The following is a 26,137-nucleotide window of genomic DNA, read 5'->3' as shown; positions in this document are numbered from 1 at the left end:
AAAAGTATATTATAAGGAAACATGATCTTTCCACAAATTATTTCATTTTTGGTTTGGGGATCAAATAAAGTAATAACGTGAATAAATTTAATGATGTCTTACTGTGTCAAAAATGTACAAAATTGTTGCTACCTCCTCATGCTTGAAATTATTGCATTTTACTTTTTAGAAGAAAACAATTGCTTTTTTTCCCCACAATTTCTAATTTTGCTTATAAATGATGAACGTCTCAGGCTGCTCTTTCAAGCACTTCTTTGTATTTGACATGGTAGGGGAGGAAAGTCCCAACTTCTGACTTTAAAACTGAAATCCCACATCCTAGAAAACCACTCAGCCCTGGTCATGCCATCCAGGCCTCTTTCAGAATAGATGGGTATGACTCCAACTACGTGGCAAGTTTGAATATGAAATTCCTGGTAACCTTAAGCACCTGAACATGCCATAACAGTGGCCACCAGCCACACATGGCTGTGGAGTGCTTGAAATGTGGCTACAGGAATGAATTTTATACTTTACTTAATTTTAATTAAATGGGGAAAAAACTGATACTTGATTCATTTTTGGAAACATTTTAAGTATGTTTGAAATAATTTGAGTATGTGAATCTACTTGTTCAATAGTAAATTTTAATGAAATCTCATTACACATCGGGTATTTCCAACGAAAATTTAGTATCCAAATAGAAATTTACACTAAGGGTAAAACACATACCCCATTTTGAACTTAGTACGAAAAAAAAAGAATGTAAAATACTTAATATTTTATTTATTACATTGAGATTGCATTCAATAAAATGTTATTGCATTTCAGAAATTTCTTCATACTTTTTTTTTAAGTGGCTACTGTAAAATTTAAAATTACATATATGGCTCAAATTTTATTTCTAGTGGACAGCAATGACCTAGATAGCCTGGTAAATGGAAAAAGCCCCCAAAATGGTGGCTATTATCTGCATGAGAGGAATGAGAACGTGATTTTTGAAGATTAGCAGTGCTTAACATGTAATGTCGAGAATTACTCATCGTGATTTTACAGTATCGTATGTTTTTTGTAAGACCCTCAAGTTCTTTTTGTAACACGGAGAGCTGGAAGATACCTTCTGTAAAAGGATAAAGAAATGGAGGTAGCAGCTGGATTGTACGGTGCTTGGTTTTAGACTTGGCACTTCCCAGGTTTGGTCCCAGGCCCAGAAAATGCAGCGTCCCGCGTTTCTAGACTCGCTCGCTACACCAGCACGAGCCCAAAGCAGCTCCCAAGACCTGTGGCTCATCTCTTTCCCAAAACCGGTGGCCTTTGCCGAAAGCTTTTCAATGTATTCCCAACGGAGAAATGGCTAAAGTCAGCGAGAGTCCAGCGCCCCCAGGACTGCGCGCTCTGGGTGGCCCGGAGAGGACAGTCGGGAAGCGGGTGTTGGGAGCGCCGCCGGAGCCCCAGGCCGAAGTGGCCGGGGGCTGCACAGTGAGCCCCGCGGGGAGTCGCGGGCGGACTCGGAGCCCGAGAGACTAAGCGCGCGGCGGGGAAGGAGCAGGCGGCACAGACGGCCGCAGGCCGGCTCCACGCCCCTTCCGAATCCCCAAGCTGAGCTGATGACGAACACAGGGTGCGACGGACGCACACACCGCCCAGCGCTCGCACGACAGTGCGTGCAGGGAGCGCGAGGGAGCCCCGGGCCGTCACCGGTGCGACCAGCGTTCCGCCTCCTTCGCACCCGGCGCTCCCGCCACCTTGGCAACTCGGCGCCCGCCACCCGCCTCGGTCTGAGGCTTTCGATGCATTGAGGCTCCCGGCCTCGCTCCTGTCTCTTTAAATGGTGGGACCAACGGGCCGCCCCTGCAGCTGCTGCCTGGGTGGCCCCGCGCGCCGCTATTGAGGGGCGAACCAAGATGGCGGCGGCTTTGGCTCTGTGAGGAAGACGGAAGAGGCGGCGGCAGCGGCAAAGGAAAGGGACTGCCCGTAGCCACGAGCGCTCGGCGCCTGGGGGCTCTTGGCGTCTCCCGCGCAGTGGTAGCCGCTGCAGCAGGAGCAGGCGCCCGTCGGCGTCGGACATTTGAAGCAGGGAAGTGGAGTGGAGCCACCGGCTACGGTGGCAGGGCCAGGTATAAGGAAGGAAAACATGGCGGCGGCGGCCTGAGGAGGCGGCGGCGGCGCGGGAAGCGGCTTCGCGGAGATCATGGCGGAGGCGGGAGCAGGGCAGTGACCGGCAACCCGAGTCCCTACCGCGGCGGGGCGAGAGGCTGCTAAGCGCTGCGCGCCCCACTCGGGGCGGCCGGGCTCGCCGGGCCTGGACAATAGCGCCGAGGCACCAGAGGCGAGGCAAGGCGGGGGTCCAGAGTTCGGGCCCGGGAGCGGGCCATGCGGGCGGCAGCGCGGCCCCGCGGCGGCCAGCGACGGCAGTGAAGCCGGGGACCCCTTCGCTTGCGGGCGTCCTCCCGCCTCGGCTCCCGCCTCCCCCGGACCCCCTTCCTGGGCGACTCCGGCGGGGCCTTTGCCCCGGCTCCTGGGCGGCACGATGACCGACACCCGGCGGCGGGTGAAGGTTTACACGCTCAACGAGGACCGGCAGTGGGACGACCGTGGCACCGGGCATGTGTCCTCCGGTTACGTGGAGCGGCTGAAGGGCATGTCCCTGCTTGTCAGGGCGGAGAGCGATGGTAGGTGAATCCCTTCTCGGCGGGACCCTCGCCTCCGCCCGGCCCTGGGCCACGGCCCTGGTTCTTGGGGCCGGTGGGCCTCTCCCTACGTGGACCGAGGGGGCGGCTACCGCCTCGGGGGTGGGCGGGCCACGGGTACCCCAGTCTCCCCGAGAGCGTTCGAAGTGGTTTTTTCTCCGAGTGCCTGGCGGCACTTGCAAGCACGAGTGGAGCCGGGCACGTCTGGGCTGTTGCCTGGAGAATGTGCAGGGGTCGGAGACCTGGGATCGGGAGCCCGGACGGGGCTGTTCTTCTGCACTCGAGTGACCTTGAGAAAAGGCGCTGATTAATCCGATCTGCCTCCCTAGGCCACCCATCTGGAGAGCAGGCATGAAACTTTCCTCGGAGCTAAGAAAGTTCTTAGCTGTTTCACTCTTTGGAGAACATTTCCCTGTGTTTTACTTTAAAAACAAACAAAACTGTTACATCTTGCCGACCCTGTTGCAGGTTGGCAACCCTGGTTCGTGGTTCTGGCAACTACACTCGGCCGAGAAAATGCTTCTTTGCCGTAAGAAGATAGATTTGTGTTCCCCAGTGTTGTCTTTTTGTTGTAGCATTTTCTGTGTAGTTTAACTGTGGAAACGACTTTCAAGTTTGGGATCGTTTTATGCGAGCTTTTTTGACTGCTTAAATATATATCCGTAATTTGGTTCAGTTAACAGGTGGGGAAAAGTTTGCAGAGCGCTTTAAAACCGTGCCAATCTGCCCTAGCGCCTATGCTTCACGTATTTGGAAACAGCCCTCCAGGTTCAAAGACCAAGTTGTTTGGAAATAGCGTTTCACATTTTTAAAGACTTAACTCTTTTTAGGGATTGCCACTTCCCTCTGTGGCATGTTCATGTCAGGTAACACTATTTTCAAGTTGTTTCTTCTAAAGTTGAAACCCTGTCTTGTTACATTAATCTATAGTCTTGTTACATTAGTAGCAAACTATTTCAGTTTATTATGATTGTAGTTGCTCTGTATCTGAATTATTACAAACTCATTTCAAATTTTAATAGGACTCACCTCAAGCCAGAACTCCAATTCCATGAAAAACAAACAAGACTCATCCTTGTGTAATTGAAGACTTCAGGAACATTGATTTGCAATTTAAATTGAAAAATGGTAATAGGGAGTATATTGCACACAGGTTATTTTAATATGGCTACCAAAATAACTTAAAACTGGAGAAAAATTATTTCCTTTTGGAGGTATTTAAAGGGTTTTGAATACGTCGAGTATATTTTTCTGAGGCTTATTTGCCTCTTAAAATACAAGTTTGTCAAGTGTTAGTGTGCTTTTGTACATGACTGTCAGAGCTATAACCTGTACATCTTTGGATGCTTGGGAACTTAACATAGTGAATTGGAAGGTACGGGTTTTGTAAGTTCAGTTGACTTTTGAGATGAAAGCATGTGTAGATTTGAGATCAAGTCTTAGAAATCTCATAATTTGAAATAAGGTATATAATTTTACTTCACATTATGTGTTTAATTGGACTTATTATACAAAGTCTTTTGTTTAAAGTATTTTTAAGCATTATGTCTCAATGTCATACTATCATAGGGAATCATACTCTTCTAATACAATAATATAGGAATCTGGTTTTTTTCTCCCCATTTTTATTTTTACCACTTTAGAAAGAGCCGCTAATCTCCCTCCTTCCCTTTGGAAGATTTGGGGTCCTGCAGTAAAGTAAATTGAACAGCTGAAACAAATTAGATTTAATTTTTATCTAATAGGGAAAGAGAGATGAAATAAATTAACTGATGTGCCCTTGTGAAACTTAAGTTGTAAGGAGAACTAAATCCAAAGAGTGGGCTTAGAAAATTCTAGGATACTTGTGAAATAGTGTTGTAAATGATCTTTAGTTTGACTTTTTTTTATCAGGAAAGAATAATCAAAATTTACTGAGTGCCTACTATGTGCCAGAGACTCTTTACTTGTATCGTCTGGTGTAGGAACTATTATTAGCCATATTTTACAGATGGGAAACGGGGGCTCACAAAGGCTAAATAACACAGCTTGGTTAAGAAGCAAGATCAGCTTTCAAACGGGGTTTGATTATCTTAATGGCTTGAAACTAGTATTACCAATTATTTGTTATCATTAACTGTTTACAGTGTGTTTTAAATTGCCATATTGCTGTCAACTTGCATTTGCTGCTTTATACTTAGACTCAAGGTTTATCTCAAAGAAAATGAAAACAATTTTTAGCCTAAAGATATTTAAAATTATAGTTTATTTCCAAGCCACACATGGGAGTTTTTGTACTGACTGCTAGTTTGGGTTATCCATTATTGTGTGCTTTTCCCAATTCTCCATTATAGGGTAATTGAGAATTTTCTTTTTATTGTGACGAGCAAAATAGAAAGTGTTTCTGATTTTCTATAAAATGAGTCATTTATCTTGTTAGAGGAGCTTATATACTTACCTGAAAATCAGGAATGTAATTTCTGAATGGAAGTACTTGTGGCCCCCCTGTTAACAGGCATATCTGTCTGGTAAGTATGCTCTTTCCCCTAAAGCTCAGTGGCCTGGCAAAGCTGTAGCCCGCCTTGCCTTGGAGGAGATAGATGTCCCGCCAAGCTACTGAGCCCATTTTCTGGATTGCATCCTTACTCAGTAGGTTGCTACTGGCAAAATATGTTGTAGGAGGACTTCCATAAAGATAGGTTACCTCATTTCTCAGGGGTTTTTTTTATAGCTATATACCTGCAAAGTTCCATCTTCCAATAAAGATCACTTAGTGTTGTTTTTTCAGTATTGCTCTTTCAGCTTTTGCTGTACCTGTTAACTTGCTGAAGTGAGGGTAATGTCTGTCATCCCTTACACGCTGTCTCATTTCACATTCAGATCATTCTATTCTCCATTATGGTTTTTACCATCTCCACCTGGCAATTTTAGAATTGATAATAAAATTGGGGTCTCTCCACACACTTAAGGATGTCTTGGAACATAAAATCATATCCATGCTCTTGACTCTGGATTACCTGCCAAGCATCAAGAAAGAATAACATTCTTATTTTTTTGGTTTTTACCTTAAGTTTTATAAAGTATTTTTGTACATTTCAGAATAGTTTTATGTATTATCTGATTTGACTATTTCATAGTTAAAAAGGAGAAATGCTCATTTTTATTTGAGGTATGAAGAAAATGAGACATGGGGAAGTGTTTTGTTCAAGGCAGCACTGCTAGCTAATGGTAAAAACTGGAATCCTATGCTTCTGCTTCTTGATAGAACCTGGTTGTAGGTACATCTGCCTCTATGATGATTAGAAAAGGAAGTCAGAACACTTTTGATGGGAAAAACTTTTTTGTTTTGTTTTGGCTGCCGTGGTGAGAGAAAGAAACAAAAACAGCATTTCTTTTTTTATAAATTGCTATTCTTACCTATCAGTAAGACTCTTGCATACAAGAAGCATTCCAGATGTTACTACCAAGAAGAGCTCAGCATTAGTACTGGGAGAAATATTTCATTTGAAAAGTTGATTTAAACACTTTTTTTCCTTGTGTAGACCTACTTTGTAGAAAATTAATAGGCTTAGGGATAACCAAACCCTTAGTTATATCAGCTGTTGCATGTGATAACTGCAAGTTTGAGGGCCATCAACTGCATTGGGTGTAGGTGATGGGGCTCAAGTGTAGCGAAGGCTTGACAGGTGTGGAACCTTTTCATGTAATGCTATTAATTATTTTTTCTAAACTTTTGTTTCAGTTTTTAAATGCCATATGTAATCTGGACCACAAAAATCAGGCGAGCTGGACTTGGAAGACAGACCTGCTATAGGTTTAAAGCATATACTAGTCTCCTATCCAGATGAGATTTTTGGACTTCCATTAACTCATTTTTGATGGTGTTTTCTTCCTACTAATGAAGCACAGTATCCTGACCTTAGCTTTGAGCATTGATAACAATAGACCAGAGAAGCCCAGAAGTTGAACTGCTTATGCAGGAGTGACAGAGCAGGAGCTGTTCATTCTGAAATCCTTAAGTATTTATCCAAATCTAAGCTGAGGCCTTAACCCCAAACCAGATATTCCCATACTACCTGAATCAGATTAGTTGGTTGATATTAAAAATAGAACGACAGAAGTTACAGAAACTCTATAATATTTCATTTCTCCAGTGAAAGGAGATATCTTCTAAACAAGTAAATTTCCCAACTAAATACAACTGTAGTAGAAGATTAAAAATCTCAGCAATTTTCATGGAATGTTTCTTAAATGTACGCTAGCATGTTTTTCTTAAGTGGTATAATAAACCTGTGTTGGGTAATCTTTCATTTGTAATGTATTTCTGGATCATCGTTACCAATAATTTTTCTATTTAACAGTACAGTGATGCCAGTGAAATGACATTCTGTTCATGCACTAAAAAAACAAGTATTGAGTGCTGGTTATGTACTATATACTGGAATAGGCACTTTAAATACTGAGTTAATACTCAAAGCAACCTTATGAGGTGTTATTTTTTCTGACCGTTAGTCTTGGTGTATTCATTCTTTGATTGAATAGTTTAGTTTTGGGGTCTTTTCCTGCACCCGACCAGAAATCTAGGTTTTTTTAAAATGTAAAATCTTTCCATTTAAAAATATTTGCATGAATTCAGTGTATGAATGTTTGTTAGATTAGGAATCAAACAAGCTGTCTGCTGGCTGGTTTAAATCCAGGCTGATTTAAACTCTTTTCAAATGATATTTTAGTCTGCACTACCAACAACCAAAACAACCCCGGGGGTGTTTGTTTTGTTTTGATGGGGTGTTTTGGGGGTTGGCAACACGATACCAGAAAAACTCGCACATTTCATTTTACAGAAGGAACCAAGATGTCATGAAGCAGGGAGTGAACATTTTTAATGACCTAATGATTTATACTCATAATTGTTCTATTGTTACTTTTTCTTGCTGTCAGTGTTTGACAGTTTTTATCTGCAGTTGTCTTGGTGATATTCTGAGTGGCATTTCCTCTCCTATACTATTGTTCCCCGTTTCCTGAGTGTACAGACCTCTTTTTGTCAGTATATTTGGGGCATCTATTTGTGTCAGGATACACAGATCTATCTCATCTACAAGTAGCATTGTAGTCCACTATATATTTATTTCACATGGTACAATGTTGGTGGCAGAGAATAGCATTTCTCAAACTTTTTTCCTCAGGATATACCTTTATACTCTTAATGGAGGATTCCTAAAAGCTTTTGTTTATGTGGATTGTATCAATTGATATTTACCATATTAGAAATTAAAACTGAGACTTTGAAAAGCTTTTCTAAAAGAAATTTAGTGAGAAGAGTGTCACTTTACATTTTGACAAATCTCTTTAATGCTTGGCTTAATTTGTTTTTAAAGAAGGAGTTTCATCTGCATTCAGTCTGTTGCAATATCACAGTATGGATGGACACTGAGAAAAATAAGTGGTCTGTGGCTGGAATGCAAATACCCTCTTAGTAATATGAAAATAGTTTTGATTTTCCAGACCCCTTGAGGTCTCCACAGTCTGAGAACAGCTAGCATAGAGATTGTTTCTAGTTTTTTACCATTACAAACACTGCCAGTGATGTCTTTTTTTTTTTTTTAAAAATGTCTTTATTCATATACTTGGCACGTATGTGAGGATGTAAGATAATTCCCTAGAAGAAGAATTGTTCGACTACAGAGTATGTAGTATGTGTTTAAAAGCTTGGTAGATAAAGGTAAATGACCCTCCAATAAGGGGCTGCTGATTTTCAATCATAATAATAGTAAGTGAGAATAAAGGATCCTCATTTTTTTTAAGACGTTTATGTGCAAATGTGGACTTGGAGACCTATTAATATCAGAACTTCTGAATATCTGGACTTGGCTCTGACAAGTATTTGCTGTCAGAAGTACTCTTTAGTTCACCTGAGGATGGTTGATTTTGCTAGCGGTCTGAATGAATGATAGATTCTGCAACAACAAACTTAATTACATGTACTGATGCATTCCCCTTAGTTTGATCACTCTTGACTTTACTTTGTGTCTCATATTTCCTTCCCAATCGTTCAGGTTGGAAGTGGGAAGGCCTTTCTCAAGTCTTGATATTGGAGTTTGCTGTGTAGGGTTGTCTTTCTTTGGTCTGTGTGACAGTGTGTTTCTCGTGTGTGAGGAGGAAGTGTCACTGGGAGGGTGAGTGTGAATTCCTCTTGGGGATAAGGGCATCTATTTTACTGGAGAGGATGAATGTGATTCTCAAATAAGTTGGGGTGGGGTCTGTCTTGCATATGTGCTTCAGTAATTATTAAGATACACTGGACCTACTGCTTATCAAAGCCACGTGTACCCCTTACTGAGAACCTTTTCTACCTCCCTTGGTGCTGAAGGTCTCCTACTAAGGATCATCTTCCTCATTTCTCCCGTTGTCTCTGCTACCATGATGAATGCCTGTCACCTACAGTTGAACTCTACATCCATCCACATCCATACCCATTTATCACTAGGATGGAACTACTGTTCCCAGTACTGTAGCTATAGAGATGGATACAAATACATTTGTTAGGGGGAAGGATTGTGTTAATGCATAGTAATACTCAGCTGGGTCTTTTTCAGTTGATTGGAGAAGTGCTCATAACTTGGTCTGATAGAAATGAGATGGGGGTGAGGAACCTAATAGATGGACTAGAAATATGTCTTTTTATTATTTTACTCAGCCCCCAAAGTAAAAGGCTGTTTGACATGTTCCAGCCTCTACAGCCTCTGCTGCTTAGGGAACATGGTATTTGGGAACTAGAGCTGGACTTCCTAAAGTGTATCTTAGACCAAGCCATGGTCTGTGGCTGGAATGGGTTTCAGGAAAGATATTTACCTCTAACATCTTAGCGGCCCAGAAAAAAAGGATCAGCTTGCCAACACCAGTATATGCTTATTGTTTTAGCCAGGGCTTTGGGAGGGAACGCTTCAGACTGATAACTCTGATTTTTCCTTTGTAATTACCCTGAACCTGTACCACTACTGAGAGAGTTTTGAAGCAAGTGCAAAAGGAACTGGTACTTAAAAAATAATATACTAGTTATACCACTGCCAGTTTTTTGTTTTGTTTTAGCAGCTGCCAAGTCAATGCTTTCTTGAAAGCCCATCTTGAAATAACTCCAACCCCCTGTGCCATGTGTTGTTTATCCCTTCTCTTAAACCTAAAAAAACTTTTGAAGTATAATACGTACATCAAAAAGGTACACAAATCATAAGTATTCAGCTTGATGAATTGTCACAAAGCGCACAGATGAAGAAAACATAACCATCACTGTGGAAGCCTGTTTCATGTCTCCTCTCCCCTCCCCAACTGCTAACACTATAAAACCACAACCTAACTTCTGACACCGTAGATAAGTTTTTGCCACTTTTTGAACTTTACATAAATGGAATTATATTGTATATACTTCAGTCTGAGGCGTCTTTCATTCATGTTTGTAAGGTTCACATATGTTTTATTCACATTTGGTTCATTCATTAACATTGCTATATGGTATGCCTTTTATGAGTGTTTATTTACACCTTAACTTTTTACAACAGCATTCACATGTCATATGATTCACCCAAAGTGTATAATTAATGTTTTTTAGTATATTCACAGGGTTATGCAACCATCATTGAATCTAATTTTAGGACATTTTGCCCTCTCTAAAAGAAATAATGTACTCATTAGCAGTCACTACCCATTCACTCCCCCCTTCTTGGCAGCTCTGAACAACCGCTGATCTCAGATCTTTCTCTAAATTTGCGTATTCTCAACATTTTGTATAAATGCAGTCATGGAGTATGTGGTCTTCTGTGAATTGGCTTCTTTCACTTACAGTGTTTTCAAGGTTCATCCGTGTTATAGCATGTATCAACTTCATTTCTTTCTATAGCTGAACAGTATTTCATTTTATTTATCTATTCATTCATTTTGGACATTTGGATTGTTTCTACTAGGGTTTCCAAGAGGGAATTCCCGCCCGCTCTCAGGAATTTTTTTCTGCTTTTCCGTCCCAAATCTCGAGGAAAGTTGGTTGGGAACTCGGGAAAATCGGCTCCTTGAACCCAGGTGGTTGGTAGTATCGGCCGTCACTTTGTGGAAACGATTCATCGTGGAGAACAGAAAACAGTTTATATCTCAGGATTCGGGAACAGGAAAGCGAAAAAAAAATCCTGAGGACGGGCGGGAATTCCCGCCTGGAAACCCTAGTTTCTACTTTCTCGCTATTATGAGTAATGCTGCCGTGAGTATACGTGTACATGTATTTGTGTGGACATTAATTTTCATTTCCCTTGAGTGTATACCTAGGAGTGGAATTGTTGGTAACTAATTTTTTGAGGAACTGCCAAACTGTTTCTAAAGATGCCTTTTTAATACTTACATACCCTGTATAAGCAAAATGTGTGAGGGCTCCAATTTCTCCAAATGGTTGTCAACACGTGTGTCTGTCTTTGATTGTAGGCATCCTGGCTGGGGTGAAACGGTGTCTTATTCGTGATCTATATTTCCCTAATGACTAGCGCTGTTGAGCACCTTTTCATGTTTAGTGTCAATTTGTATATCTTCTTTGGAGAAATGTATTCCGATCCATTGCCCATTTTTAAATTGGATTGTCTTTATTATTGAGTTGTAAGAGTTGATACCAGTCCCTTATCAGATACATGATTTCCAAATAATTTCTCCCATTCTGTAGGTTAGCTTTTCACATTTCTTGATATTTGTAGCACAGAAATTTTTAATTTTCGCTCATGTCCAATTATCGTTTATCAGATATCCAATTTTTTTCTTTTGAGTAGGTTGTGCTTTTGTAAAGTTTATCTTTTAGAGACACATTGCTTACTCAGTTTGGTTCAATGACACTAGACATCGTGCATCTTCTGAAATATGTCATAAAGTAATTCAGTTGCTTCCTTCACTCTGTTGTCTTCTATAGTTTTCGAGAGAGATTGTTTTTGAGGACATTATATATTTCAAAGAAGGTTTTTGGAATGTATTTTCTCATAGAAACCATGTAATTGTATATATATGCCATGACTCATCTTTAAAAAGTAAGTTTAATCCGTAATGTACCTGGCATACTCTGATTTCGTTGGGACATAATAGAATACAACTTTTGTTCTGGTAGTTAAGACAATGAAAGAATATTTACAAAAAGAATTGGAGACTTTTAATACTTTTAAGGGACTCCAGACATTGACTTCATTTGCTTGCTGCTTTTCTTGTTATGAATGTATCACTATGACAATTCTTAATAATTACCAAACCAACAATTGTGCATATAAAAAATTGAAGGGGTACTGGAAAATTTTGATTATTCTGACAAAAGTTAGAAAAAGAGGAGAAGGTCAGACAGTATTTCCTCTAGAATGTGAGAATATTTGTCTGAACCTCAGCCAAGAATAGTAAAAAGGACCTAAATAAATGGGGTGTTGAGGGTACAGGTGGGAAAAATATGGAGACTGTTTAGTTACCTTAAGTACAGAAAGGAAAAGAGAAAGATGTTGGATTAAGCAGTGCTAGACACAGTGGGAGGATTAGAGTGAGGTGGAAACAGTTTGTGTGCATAGGGTGTGTGCAAATTAAGTCATTGCAGCTTGGTAAATGCTGGTCTTTTACCATATTCAGTATGAGCACTGTTATCAGCTCATAGTAAATGCTCAGTGAGTCACTAATACGGGACAGTATCATAAAAGTAGTAACCAAATTTTAACATAAAAGCAAGCTAATAAAATCTGGAAATGTTAAAAGTAGCCTTTTCTCAACTGTCTAACCACTATTTGGAATGGGAAAGCAAAATGTATTACATGAGAAGAAATGAAGCTTTGGATAAGAGACAGATGCAGAGAAAGCTTCTGCTTAAGCATTTTGGGCCAGAATCTGTCTTTAGATTAATGTATTGGGGGATAAATTGGAACTTGTCAAAGAGGGAAGAGATGTAAGGTTAGTCTTAAATTTTGCTCTTTGTCACAAAGCAGCACTTGTTTTCTAAATATCATTAGTGTTACTGTACTGCCGGGAGTGGGGGCAAAAATGTGTACAGTAACTTACTTTGAGAAATAAATTGAGTATTTGAAGATGGAGAAGTGTAATTCCTATATTAGGAAACAGAAATATGAATCTTCTGAAGGTGAAGCATAATTTGGAGATGTACTTGAGCTATGTATGGATCATATCCTTGATGTTTTCAAACTTGCAAATGAATTCTTATTTCCAGTCTTGAGAGAGAGAGAGAGATCGGATTCTATTATAATGCTTCCTTGCATTTTTAGAGTATTTTTGTAAGTAATACTGTGTATCACAGATTTAAACCCCGATTATATGGCTTCATGCTGTGTCGTTTCACTACCCTGTGCCGCCCATAAGTTGTTGGATTTCTAGTACTGTCTAGTACTCACTATTCAGATGATTTGTCTTACTAAAAGTAAACAGGTACAGGGGCGATCGGATGGCTCAATTGGTTAGAGCGCGGTGCTCTTAACAACAAGGCTGCTGGTTCAATCCCCACCTGGGCCACTGCGAGCTGCGCCCTCCACAACTAGATTGAAACAACTACTTGACTTGGAGCTGATGGGTCCTGGAAAAACACACTTAATATAAATAAGTTAAAAAGAAAAACAGTAAACATGTACAAAGCAAGCCTTTCTTAGTTTACAAGTTATTATACTTAAGCTTGTATTTTTAAAAAATATTTCCTTAACTGAAGTTATACTCATGTGCATCACACGTTCAGAAAATCAAATATGTGTGTGTAAGCGAATATATAGTTTTGCTGCTTTGCAATTATATAATGGAATGTCTTCTTTTTCTGTTTCCTAGGCTCTCTACTTTTAGAGTCCAAAATAAATCCTAACACTGCATACCAGAAACAACAGGTAAAAATTGGAAGATGTGTTTTATCTTACATACTATCCTCGCAGTTTGGTGATTAAATGAAAATTTACCACTTGATTGCTTACAATGAAAAATTCAAAACAGGTTACATGCTTTGTCAGTCTAATTCTAAAATGTGATTTCTACCAATCTCTCTAGTATATAAAGCAATAATTTTAAATAAAACTTGATGTAAACTAAGTTTATGTTCCAGATAGTCTAGCAACTGAGCCTTAATTCTCAAAAATTAAAACTTAACAGTTTTCTTGTTTCTATCTAAAGTAAAAAAAGTGGCCACTGTTGTAAGCTGCTACTAACACAACTGAAGACTAGAAACGCCTTCCTTTGCTGTTGCAATTGCAATCCCTTTGTAGCAACTCAGTGAGGACCAGATTCTGATTTCTTACTTAGCCTGAAGAGGACCTTGTAATGATGTTATAGTTTTTAAGAGATCTTTCTATTTGAGTACACTGTTTCTTACACCCATGTGATATACAAGAGATACCTGAAAGTAAATCTTTCTTCTCATTTAGTACCTACGAGGTGTGAAAACAATACAGTGAATGTTTAAATGAAAAAAAAAAATTACAGTAGAAGACACATTGCCATTGATCCTCCTCAGAATATTCCCTCGCTTCAAACACACTTACCCATCGTTCTTGCCACTTTCTGAAGCAGTTCTGGAAATCCTCTTTCATAGTGTCTTTAGTTGCGCTGTTGTGGCTGCCTCGATGTCCTGAATAGATTCAAAATGTTTACCTTTCATGGTCATTTTGACTTTGGGGAAGAGCCAGAAGTCGCATGGTGTCAGATCTGGTGAATAAGGTGGATGAGGACACACTAATGTTTTTATTTGACAGAAATTGCTGTACCAGAAGCAATGTGTGATACGGAGACTTTCTGTTGTGATGACAAAATACAGTGAATGCTGCTGCCGAGTGCCATCCAACAGAAAGGCAGGGATCTTCAGAACGGGAAGTGGCACATCCAACCTTAGTAACAGTGTGCGACAAGTTTCAGCTTGTTTGGTGCAGTCAGTGGGGTGTGAGCTACGGTTGAGAGAAGTTGTGTTTTAAAGTGTGCTGTAAATTATCCTCCATCATGACAGTGCTCCATGTCACACATCGCTTCTGGTACAGCAATTTCTGTCAAAAACATTATGGTGTGTCCTCATCCACCTTATTCACTGGATCTGGCACCATGTGACTTCTAGTTCTTCCCCAAAGTCAAAATGATTCAGGACATCAAGGCAGCCATGACAGCGCAACTAAAGACACTCACGAAAGATGACTTCCAGAACTGCTTCAGAAAGTAGCAAGAAAGATGGGAAAATTGTGTTCAAAGCGAGGGGGAGTATTTTAAGGGGGATTAATGGCAATGTGTCTTTTACTGTAATAAATTTTTTTTTATTTAAACATTCACCATACTGTTTGATCACACCTCGTCATCAAGTGGTATATGTTCAGAACACACACATGTACACACAGATGTACTGAATGCTCTACAAAGCAATGAAATCAGTATTGGTCCCCTCATTGCCCTGAAGGTGCAGAGATGAAATAATTTAAAATAAAGAATATTACCATTAGTCATATGTATTATTTTATAAATATATGCATGTATTTATAAATTGTAAAGTGCTTTGCTTCATCATTAACACTGAAAAACTATTAGAAAGAAATTGGCTTTGAACATTAGGTAATGCCTAAAGTCTGTGACTTGCTTGAGGTCACATAGGTAGTACATAGGAAAACTGATAGTAACTCCTAAATTTATTTAATGGTGATTAATTTGTCCAAAAACATTGGTACAATATGAAATATTTTCCTGATAGTTTAATGGTCTATTAACACTATTGCATTTAGTGTTCTTAAGAAAACTTTTAGATTTGATTGGAATGATGGGAGAATAGAGTGTTTAGCTTTGATATACTTAAATACGTAAGTTCATGTTTTGAGGTTTCAGTCAGCTGAAGAGTAAAAGCATACCCTAAGAAAAAAGAAAGATCGAGTCTATTTTGAGGATGAATGAACAAATCCATGTCTTAACCCAAAAGTTATTGGATGATAAGCAAGCAAGTGATTTGGTGAATATTAGGTTCTTCAAGGAAAACAGAAAAGCGAATCATGAAAATTTTTCCAAGTTCCAAATTTGTTAAATGGGTAATTAAGAGTGTATGTCTAGCTGTGCCCTGATATAAGCCCCCAAATGATTCTGAGTATACATTGTAGCAGAGCAGTTGCTTACCAGTATATGTTAAATCTGTCTTATTACTAATATGATACTGGTTTTAGGCTTGTTTCAGTGGGATCATGTTATCACCAATTTTCATAACAGTGTGCCTTATACCCATTTTAAAGATGAAGAAACTGAGGCTCAGGGAGGTTACCACCTGACTAATTTCTGCCATGGTGATATTACAGTGTTCATGTAAATTATTTTGAGCCTGAACAAGCTACTCAATCACTGTGGAGCAGATTGCCTGCCTGGGATCTATGATCTCTAGAAGTCCATGAAGATATTAGAAAGGTGTCTTGGAGTTCTTTTTTTAAATTCTGACTTAAGATAGTGGATTTCCCCTATCAGTAATGCTTCATAGCCTGATCAAATGATCATTTATATATTTCTGGCTAGTGTCACTTTAGTTCAGTGAGAGACTATTGGTCTAATGATGGACAGTTATATACTTGATTGAACAGAGTTAATATGCAATTTAGCAGACAAATTTTTAAACATGGGTTCCATTTGTGTAAACAAAAAGTGTCTTTGATAGCAAAGTAGTAGAAACTGCCACCGTAGAAACTTAGGTCATTTAAGGTCTCTTAAAGATAAGGTCCCTAGTTATGTTTCCTCCTCAATATATGAACTTTTATCACCCTGATAGACGCTCAGCCAACCTTTGCTTGGCTCCTTTCAGTTATTTATTGGTCAGATTGAATTATTTTTTTCTTTATATAGTACTTGATATAGTACTCAAATCCGTCTAACTCTAACTTCTCTTTAGAGCAGCTTGAAAAAATGCTACCTGGAATGTGTTATGTTAGGCTTCTTTTTAAAAATGTAACTCTCCCTAGTGCCATTCAACATTTCGTATAGAAGATGATTCACAGACCTCTCAATGAGAGGGCCTTTTTTTTTTTTTGAAATGGTTGATTGCTGTGAAACAGTATATATGTTTATTTACAGTCAGTATGTTTGAAAAGATACCTAGATCCTGTAAATATTTTTATTATACTATGCATACTGTAGAATACATATTTTGTACCACAAGGAATATAAAATGGTCTCAGTATTGTAAGTGTAGTGTCTTGCCGAGGTTACGTCTTAATAAAATCTGTGGAACTGTATTAAACTTACTATCATTAAAAAAATTAAAGTGTTCAAATAAGAGTAAAGGGGTGGTAGGTTATAGGAGTGTCTTGCTTCTTGAACCACAGCACTGGTGAAAGTTAAAGACCTCTGTCTAGATAAATGCTCACATATTACAAATTTAGCCAATAACTTCAAGGGCTTCCTGGCCCCTGTGTGCCCCAGGTAAAGAACACTTGATGACAATAGAAGGAGGAACTAGGTTTATTAATCCCCGCCTCCTAACATGCCCTGGTTTTTATTAAGTGCCCAGACTTTATCGTTAGGCATTTTGACTAGAGCATAAAATGTGACTTACTGTGCAAGCATAGGTTTGATATAATGTTTACTTTGTATCTTTTAGTACATTTAGATTGTGTCATTTTGTAGTGGTTTTCATATACTGGTTAAACCTTTTAAGGAAAACTGTTTTCATTTTATAGATTGGATAAAGTGAGGTGTAAAGAAGCATTGGTATTCACCAATGTCAATGTTGCAAAAAGTAAAAATGGGTACTGTTCTCACTTCCTTGTTGCTTTATCCATTTGCCTTATACTTTTAAGTAATTAGTGATAATGTATATTAATCAGAATTCTTTTCTCTTAAGGATACTTTGATTGTGTGGTCGGAAGCCGAAAATTATGACTTGGCTCTTAGCTTTCAAGAAAAAGCTGGATGTGATGAAATTTGGGAGAAAATATGTCAGGTAATTTTAAAAATTAGAAAATCAACATATTCTCTTAAAGTATTTTGGGTTTTTTTTTTTTTTTTTTTTTTTTTTTTTTTTTTTTTTTTTTTTTGCTATGCTTTCAGTTAATGCCCAGGATTTTAAATAAGTAGACAAATATTTTGTATAGATCTCTTAAATTCACTGCTTTCTGTGAAAAAGCTTGATTTATAGGAAAGTGCAGCTTATTAACTCCAAACTATCCAGACCTTCGCTAAATGCCAGTGTTTTCTATCCAGCTGCCTTGGAGAGCTCCTCCGTGAGTCTCACTGCATCTCAGACGCAGTAGTCCAAAACCAAACGTAATCTCACTCAGATCTGTTCATTCTCCCATCTCCCTCATCTCAGTAAATGCCATCCAGTTGCTGAAACCATAAACATGTGGGTCGTGTTTATCCTTTCTTCACCTCTTATACCCATTCAGTCCCTCAATTACAAATCTTAAATCCATTTACTTATCTTCATTTTCACTATCACAGTTTTACTTGCCTGGTTTATTGTTTTTATCTTGACTGGTCTTCTGAAATCCATATCACAGCTAGAGTGATCTTTTTTAAAATGCAAGCCTGATCATATCACTGTTCAGTAACTTCTTGACTTTCTATCTGTTCACCCTCATCTTGTATATTCAGTTGATTCTGGAATTTCCTGGTGACTCAAGTTCTTTAGTGTAGTGACATAATCTCCAGTCTTTTTTGTGCATGGGTATTTTGTGCATGCTAATGGCTTAAGCGATTGGCTCTTGTTATGGACTCATTTAGACCGTTGCATCCTAAACACAGTTTCTCTATCTCCATATTAATTTTAGCTGGAGAATAATGTTCAGCAGATTCCTTAATTCATTGGTTCTCAAGGTGTGGTAGGAGCATGGGCTGGGAACTAATAGAAATGCAAATTATGAGACACCGCCACCCCCCCATTCCAGGTCTACTGAATCAGAAACTCTGGGAGTAGGTACCAGTAATTCTATTTTAATAAGGCCTATAGGTTAGGAACTCTGTGGAAGGAGCGAAATAGTAAGTAAATATTTTAGGGTTTGTGGGCCAGTTTAACAGCTATTCAACTCTGTTGCTTTAGTGTAGAGATAGCCATATATAACAGATAAATGGGAGCGGCTCTCTTCATGTAAAACTGCATTTATAAAAACAGGTGGTGGGCCAGGTTTGGCTATAATTTGTCAGCCCCTGCCTTGGGTGATTCTGATGCACCCTGAAGTTTGAGAGCCACTGCCTTCATAGAAACCAGTCCTTGAGGCACAGTTTTTCCTTAACTTGTAGAATCTATTTCTGCTATACATTCTACTCAGCTGTGCTTTTCATAAATTAACCTGCCTGTTAAGCAGGTTAAGCTCCCTTCCTTAACATGTCAGAGTCTAACATTTATATCTGAATGCCTTCTTCATGCTTTTTCTTTGCTTTCTGTCCCACACAATTGTTTTTACAGCATATTCCTCTAGATTTTTGTCCTGTAGAGTTCTCCCATAAAAAGAGATGAAATTAATGAGCTCGGGGTATGCTAAAATTATTAGCACCCATTATTCAGACAAGTCTTGTTCTCCTTCAGCATTCTGAGTTGAGGAATCCATGCATTTTTCAGTCATCTTCACTTGGGGCACAGGTGATCACGGGCTATTTTGTTCTTTTTTTATCTTTCCCTGCAACTTTTACATAGTTTATGTTTAATATTTCATTCTCAGTCACTCTTTTATGATCCTGTCTGCACTTCTCAATCATTATTTCTGGATCCTTGCTTATTCTCGATAATTCATTATATTTTGCTCTCTGAGATCTTACATGTTTCTCAATTTCTTTACTCACCATTCTATGACCTAGAAACCATTTTCTAGTATACTCTTTTGATAGCAATTATGTTTGGGTGTATCTTTTTCCCTTTTATATTTTTCTTGGTCTTCACATTCTCATTTTCTTCATATCTGTCCAGACTGACTTCTAAGACTTATCCTTTCCTTTAATGAAAGCTCTCTCTTCTAGCTTAGTCTGTCTTTCTTTTGTTTCCATTTTTCCATTGCTCCTGTTCTGAAAGACAGACTGAAACATATTTGTCAAATTGCACATTTCCACCTTGATTCCCTGAGCAGATCAGATTCCAGGAGTATCCTAAATGCAGGGCTTTTTGATTACCTTCATATTTGCAAATTAGCTCAAGAAGATAGCATTTTCATTACAATAAGGGCTCTCATTCTTTTCATTTTTTAATCAAATGCTACCATTTTTCTATAGGTAAAACCATTGCTTGAGTATTAGGAATCTAAATGTATGAGAACTTTTGTAATTAACAAATCCAGAGCCAACTTGAGACTATGCCAGGTACAGGCTGTGGGTGTGCCTAGTCTCCTTTCAGTGGTGCTGCCCACTGGGTTAAGGGCAAGATGGTATCACCTTGCAGCGTATTTCAGAACATGTTCCAGGCCTTCTTCCCTTCCAGTATCCATCAGTAATATCTCTTAACTATACTAAGCTATTTAAGTTTCTTGGCCGTTACAAATAAGACCTAATTTTTCTGTACCCTTAACCTTCAAATTGGCCTATTGGGCTGCTTTAATGGCAGTGTCTCAAATTGTAGGGCCAAGAAAGCAAAACTGGTTTCATTTCAAAATATGTCCTTGACCTTTTGCAAAAATATTCTTTTACAACTTAAAATGTATTCATTTGTGAAGACTTTTAAGTTATCTTTATATAATGAGAGCCCCTAACACTGACATAAAGGTGGACTTTTATGAGAAATGTTAGGACTTCTGGGGGACCATAAAAGCTACAGGTTTGGGTTTGTAGACAGGAAAACTTTTCCATGGTTTGGTTACCTAACTTTTAGCAGATATTCTTGGGGGATAGCTCTACTACATAGAAGTTGCAGTTAACTTTTCTGTAGTTTCATTTTTGTGTGGCTGCATTTGTTTTCCACCCAGGTTTTCTTAATCATATTTTTGGGCTACCAACCAGTGTTTATAGCAAATCAGTGACCCACTTTGGTCCAAGGCCAGTTGTACATGCTCTTTGGCCCTTGATTTCTAGATTTGAAATAAGTATTTTCCTTGTTGCTTACACTTCATATATTTTCTATGGTCACAGCATTATGACATTGATATTTGTTTAAACTTTGAGGAGTTGGGCTGTGCTGGAGCACAGTGCTAGGAAGGTATCCGGGACTCACCCTGGTCTGTGGGAAAAGGGGGCCATGGGTGTAAGATGTGAGTGGATGGTTTAGCATCAGGCCTCTACGTTGAGGGTCTGCAGGGCACTCTTTCTTCACAGTTAGTTTAGCATATCCTAAAATGTTTGTTGCTGGTAGACCTTGGACTTATGAGGAAGCTCATCCCACCTCTGAACTTTGAACTTCCATCCTTAAATTGAAAGTATATATTATCTTAGAAATGTAACTTAGAAAAAAGTATGCAGTTGGGTCAAGTGTGAAGGAAAGAGTCTTAAACTTGAAAATTATCATTATAGTTTTCTTATAACATCTCTTGTATTCATGTAAGAATATCATTTAAACTTGCCGACTACATTGTGTCACTTCTACAAATCTGATTTAATAGGTTCAAGGAAAGGACCCTTCGGTGGACATCACTCAGGACCTTGTAGATGAATCTGAAGAGGAGCGTTTTGATGATATGCAATCGCCAGGTTTAGAATTGCCATCTTGTGAATTAAGTCGCCTTGAGGAAATTGCAGAACTTGTGGCATCATCTTTACCTTCCCCCCTGCGTCGTGAAAAACTTGCACTAGCACTGGAAAATGAGGGTTATATTAAAAAGCTCTTAGAGCTTTTTCATGTGTGTGAGGATTTGGAAAATATTGAAGGACTGCACCACTTGTATGAAATTATCAAAGGCATCTTCCTCTTGAATCGAACTGCTCTTTTTGAAGTTATGTTCTCCGAGGAATGTATAATGGATGTCATTGGATGCTTAGAATATGATCCTGCTTTATCACAACCACGAAAACATAGGGAATTTCTAACAAAAACAGCCAAGTTTAAAGAAGTGATTCCCATATCAGATCCTGAGCTGAAACAAAAAATTCATCAGACGTACAGGGTCCAGTATATACAAGATATGGTTCTACCTACCCCTTCAGTCTTTGAAGAAAATATGTTATCAACACTTCATTCCTTCATCTTTTTCAATAAGGTAGAAATTGTTGGTATGTTACAGGTGAGTTTGAGCATTTTTTCTACTTAAAAATATACCTACTTGATCAGTACCATTTGAACTGTTAATAGTTTTTAGCAGAAATAATTTTCTGTTCCCTTTAATTACCTAAATTATCTTTTTACATATGGGATGTCCAGTCTCTCAGGTCTGGTGTTTTAAGGTGTTTGCATCAGAATTGCCCAGGCTACAATTTTCTGGATTCTATACACATACACACAAAACACAAATTCAAAATTTCTGTGAGCTGGCCAGTAATCTGCATTTGTAACACCCCCAAAGTCAGAGAACCTCGCGGTATATTATCCCGTAGTGTGTGAATTAGTCTGTTCTAATAGACAGAGAAGTCTGTACAGGGCAAAGATTTGTGAGTTGTATAACTCCCATATTTTTTTGTTTCTTTGATGCCCATAAGAATTGTAAGAATAACAGATATATGACATGATTTGAAAGATATTATCTAATAAAGGTATATTTAGCTCTACAAACAAAATAATTATTTGAAACCTGGATTTGTTAAAATAAAGGCAAGCAAATAAGAGCTGTTTGGCAGCACATGTTACAAATGAGACAGGAGTTTAATTTTCATGTCTTTTTAGAAAATTCCTGTATTTTGAGTGTCCTTAACCTTTGTCACCCTTAAAAAACAACAACAAACTTCAAATAGAAAAGTCAATTTTACCAAAATTGCTTTCCTGGAACTAGTAATAATTCCAATTCATGTTGACTAATTTGACATGTTTTCCATTCATTTAAAATAGAGTGTAAACAAAAAATATAGGCAATACAGTCTGGTAAGTATAACAGTTTTCCTCTATACAGTGTATTGCAATTGATAGTGGAGGAAGGAGAAGGTTTTGGTACTAATTTCCATTTGTTCTTTGAAAAGGAGCTAGTTTTTGCTAGCTACCTAGTAGAGCCTCTGTTCTGGCCCAGTTCTGGTCCCTGTTTTGCTTGGATAGTCCTGGGTGCTTCTCTCCTGGTCTTTTAGTTCCGCAAGATTCTCACGTTGTTGTGCGGTGATTTGTTACTACTGCTTTCTTGGTCATTATACCATACTTACTAAGTATGAATAATTTCAAGTTGTTAAGTCCTGCTGTAAAGAAAGGAGAACTTTACAATCTTTTTTGAAAAGGAGTGATTGAGGTATAATTTAAAGTTACTTAAATTATACTACCTTAGGTACACAATCATCCCTTCCCATTGGCTACTCTCTACCTAACACTATTAAACATTCTTATTCTCTACTTCTATACCCCAAATGCAGCATTTTAATCATTTGATTTCCATTTGGTGGGATACATTATACCTGGGATGCATCTTGAAATTGGATGCCTTTGAGGTATGGCCGATGTGTACATTTTAGAAAACGGTAGGAATACCCAAACTGCCTTAGTACCACAGAAAATGTTTCTTAAGCACCTGAAAAAGAGAATATGGAATTGATGATCTAGTGGGAGATAGTATACACACACAAATACATATGTAGGTATGTATATTTAGACTTAGACATATCTGTAGGGCTGAAGTAGTACTGAATTTACTTCTACTAGCTGAGGTAGTATAGAATTAAAATATGACAAAATCTTAAAAATAGTAATGGAAAAAATTGAACAAGCAAATCAGGAAGGCTCTACTGCCTGCTGTGATTGTACTTTGGGTAAGTTTCTTAATCTGTGTCAATTATAAAATAAGGAGGTAAGATAACATATGAGTTTCTTTCCAAGTTCTATACTCTGACTTATTTGTCCAGATCATATCCTCTGAATATCTTTTGAATCGTTTTAAAAAGTATTTAATACACATTCAATTATTGTGTGCATGTGGCTATCTTCAAATAATAGATGTTTCTTTAAAAGCTCTGAATTTAACTTTTTAAAAAAAAATTACTCGTTTTCTATGTTTTTAAAACATGAAGGAAGCTTTATCCTCACTTTAATCTTCATTTGAAAGGTTGTAGAACCTTAACTTCTAAAGTTAAGATTATGAAACCCTATGAAAACCAGGGGTCTGTAAACTATGGCCAATACCTGTTTTTGTAAATAATTTTTTTTTTACACGGTCACGCTAATTTACATACTGTCTATGGCAGCTGTCTGCCCTAACAACAGAATTGAGTAGTTGTGGTAAGGACCACAGCCTGAAATATTTACCGTGTGGCCCTTAAATAGGCTCAGAAAATAAAAGCCTTGCCAAAATACAAAAACCATCTTTCTGTAATTGCTAATTTATCCTTTAATAGCTTGGTTTTTCTTTCTCTTAAAAAAATAGCATCACCAATACCATCTTTCTTTTTTCCAGTTATTGCACTTTATAACTTCTATTATAGCTTCTTCAAAATATTTTATTATGCTCTTACTATGAACATGAACATAATTTATCCTTGATTTCACAGGAAGATGAAAAATTTCTGACAGATTTGTTTGCACAACTAACAGATGAAGCAACAGATGAGGAAAAAAGACAAGAATTGGTAAGAAATTAGATATTATAAAGGACATGAAGCTAAAACAACAGACCTTTTATATTCACTTATCCTTTTTCCTAATTTCAGGTTAACTTTTTAAAAGAATTTTGTGCATTTTCCCAAACGCTACAACCTCAAAACAGAGATGCATTTTTCAAGACTTTGTCAAACATGGGCATATTACCAGCTTTAGAAGTCATCCTTGTAAGTTTGTTTCTCCTTATATTTAATTACCATTATATTTTCAAACCACAAAAGTAATGTATTTTTAAGTACATGCAGGTATTTGATGATAGCCAGTATTTAATGTTAGCTGTGTATTACAAAGTTAACAAGCTATAAAATTCTAGTATTAGAATTCTTACACAGTACTGAAAGAATACTCAGGAATTTTCCTTATTTTTAATAATTTGTTAACTTGGCAGTCAGTTGACATAGTAAAGTAGAAAAGTAACCAGGAATAAAAGTGTAACTTCATAGCACAAGGGTTTTTACTTTTACACGCAGCAGAATTTCCTTGACCTCTTTTTTTTTTTATTGCAGTGTTTTCTTATAATTTGTTAGGTTTTGGATTTACATAGCTGTAAGTTCCATATTTGCATAATTATCGGAGAAGTAAGTGCTTTTTATTTACAGGGAATGGATGATACACAGGTGCGAAGTGCTGCTACTGATATATTCTCATACTTGGTTGAATATAATCCATCCATGGTACGAGAGTTTGTCATGCAGGAGGCACAGCAGAATGATGATGTAAGTAAGAAGTTAACAGAGCAAAAAATAACCAACAAGGTAAATATTATCTGCACTAACAGTAAGTATTTGTACATGGGGAGCTATAACTATATTTACTTAAGATTTAAATAGTTCATGTTTGGGAAAAGTGTAGCCATAATATCAGATGGCTTATTCTCCTAAGTTGGCTCCTGTCTCAGTTTTAAAGTGTGTCTCACAGTAGCTTTAATTAATGCTCAACTTTTTAAATTTTTGAGATCAATCAAGTTTCTTAATTCTGCAGTTAACTTGCTGTATTGTCTTATTTAAATCATTCAATCAATAAATTGTTCTATATGTGGAATTATGAATAACTTCCCTAAGAAAACATTGACTTTGGTAGGGATTGATTCTCAGAATCATCAAGGATGATGAAGTGAAGCACAGACCCTGGAGAGTATTCAGGGTGCCTTTACTGCCTAACCACAGGGGACAGCTGTTGTCTTGTTCACACACACACACTTTAGTTATGTGAGAGAATGCATCCTGGTATTGCCAAGGGCACTCCCAGAGTATATGGTACATGGCATATGTGACAGCACTGGATGTGTGCGCTGTGTTTTATTTTCAGATAATTAAGCAATGGTTCTGATTTCCCCCCTTTCCCCTATAAAATATTGAAAGTAGTTTTTTACTTAATAATAAACTAAGATATTCTCCCCTCAACTCCTTAAGGAAAGGCGGAGAAAGACACCCTCTTAGGCTGAAATTCTGTATAAATTTGTTTTCTCTATCATATTTTTACAAAATGAGAAAATGGACTTTTACTTTTTATAAAAAGTGATTAATGTGCTGTGATGTCAAAATGAAGTAATGCCTAGTAACATCTATATTTAAGGTGTTGTGTTTTTTTTTAATTGTAGTGTCAGGGTAGGTGTAGAAAAGTACCAGTTTGAACTGTTGAATATTATTATATCATGTTTTTCTTTTATAAAATAGTCCTATCTTGAAAACCAAAATATCTGTATTATTAAAAACAAAGGCTCTTCCTGTTGACCCTGTAACACACTAATTGAACATACATTGATGTACTTGACTCACATGCAGTAGGTCTGTTGGTTTCCAGTCTTGATCATCATTTCCATATACTGTCCGCATTTTCTTTCTGTCCATCCTACCATTGCGTATATAGG

General features: G+C 38.0%; 1 protein-coding gene across 2 annotated transcripts in view; it reads left to right on the top strand.

The window, feature by feature from the left end:
* Window positions 1–1,607: 1,607 nt before the first annotated feature.
* Window positions 1,608–26,137, top strand: part of PPP4R3A (protein phosphatase 4 regulatory subunit 3A) — a 37,586-nt gene continuing 13,056 nt past the window's right edge. Inside the window, exons 1-7 of one of the 2 annotated variants that reach the window (XM_019745192.3) lie at window positions 1,608–2,651; window positions 13,464–13,519; window positions 17,473–17,571; window positions 21,149–21,766; window positions 24,159–24,236; window positions 24,318–24,434; window positions 24,867–24,983. In XM_019745192.3, coding sequence (XP_019600751.3) covers window positions 2,510–2,651; window positions 13,464–13,519; window positions 17,473–17,571; window positions 21,149–21,766; window positions 24,159–24,236; window positions 24,318–24,434; window positions 24,867–24,983 — 1,227 coding nt within the window. In that variant the 5' untranslated portion in view covers window positions 1,608–2,509. Of the gene's footprint in view, window positions 2,652–13,463; window positions 13,520–17,472; window positions 17,572–21,148; window positions 21,767–24,158; window positions 24,237–24,317; window positions 24,435–24,866; window positions 25,023–26,137 lie in introns of both variants that reach the window. The other variant, XM_019745183.3, reaches the window with a different exon arrangement.

This window comes from Rhinolophus sinicus, chromosome 3 (genome assembly GCF_057876585.1).
Source record: "Rhinolophus sinicus isolate RSI-liver-muscle chromosome 3, RSI-T2T, whole genome shotgun sequence".
NCBI classification, from domain to species: domain Eukaryota; kingdom Metazoa; phylum Chordata; class Mammalia; order Chiroptera; family Rhinolophidae; genus Rhinolophus; species Rhinolophus sinicus.
Note: the sequence above shows the minus strand (reverse complement) of the source record. Positions and strands in the feature narration are given on the sequence as shown.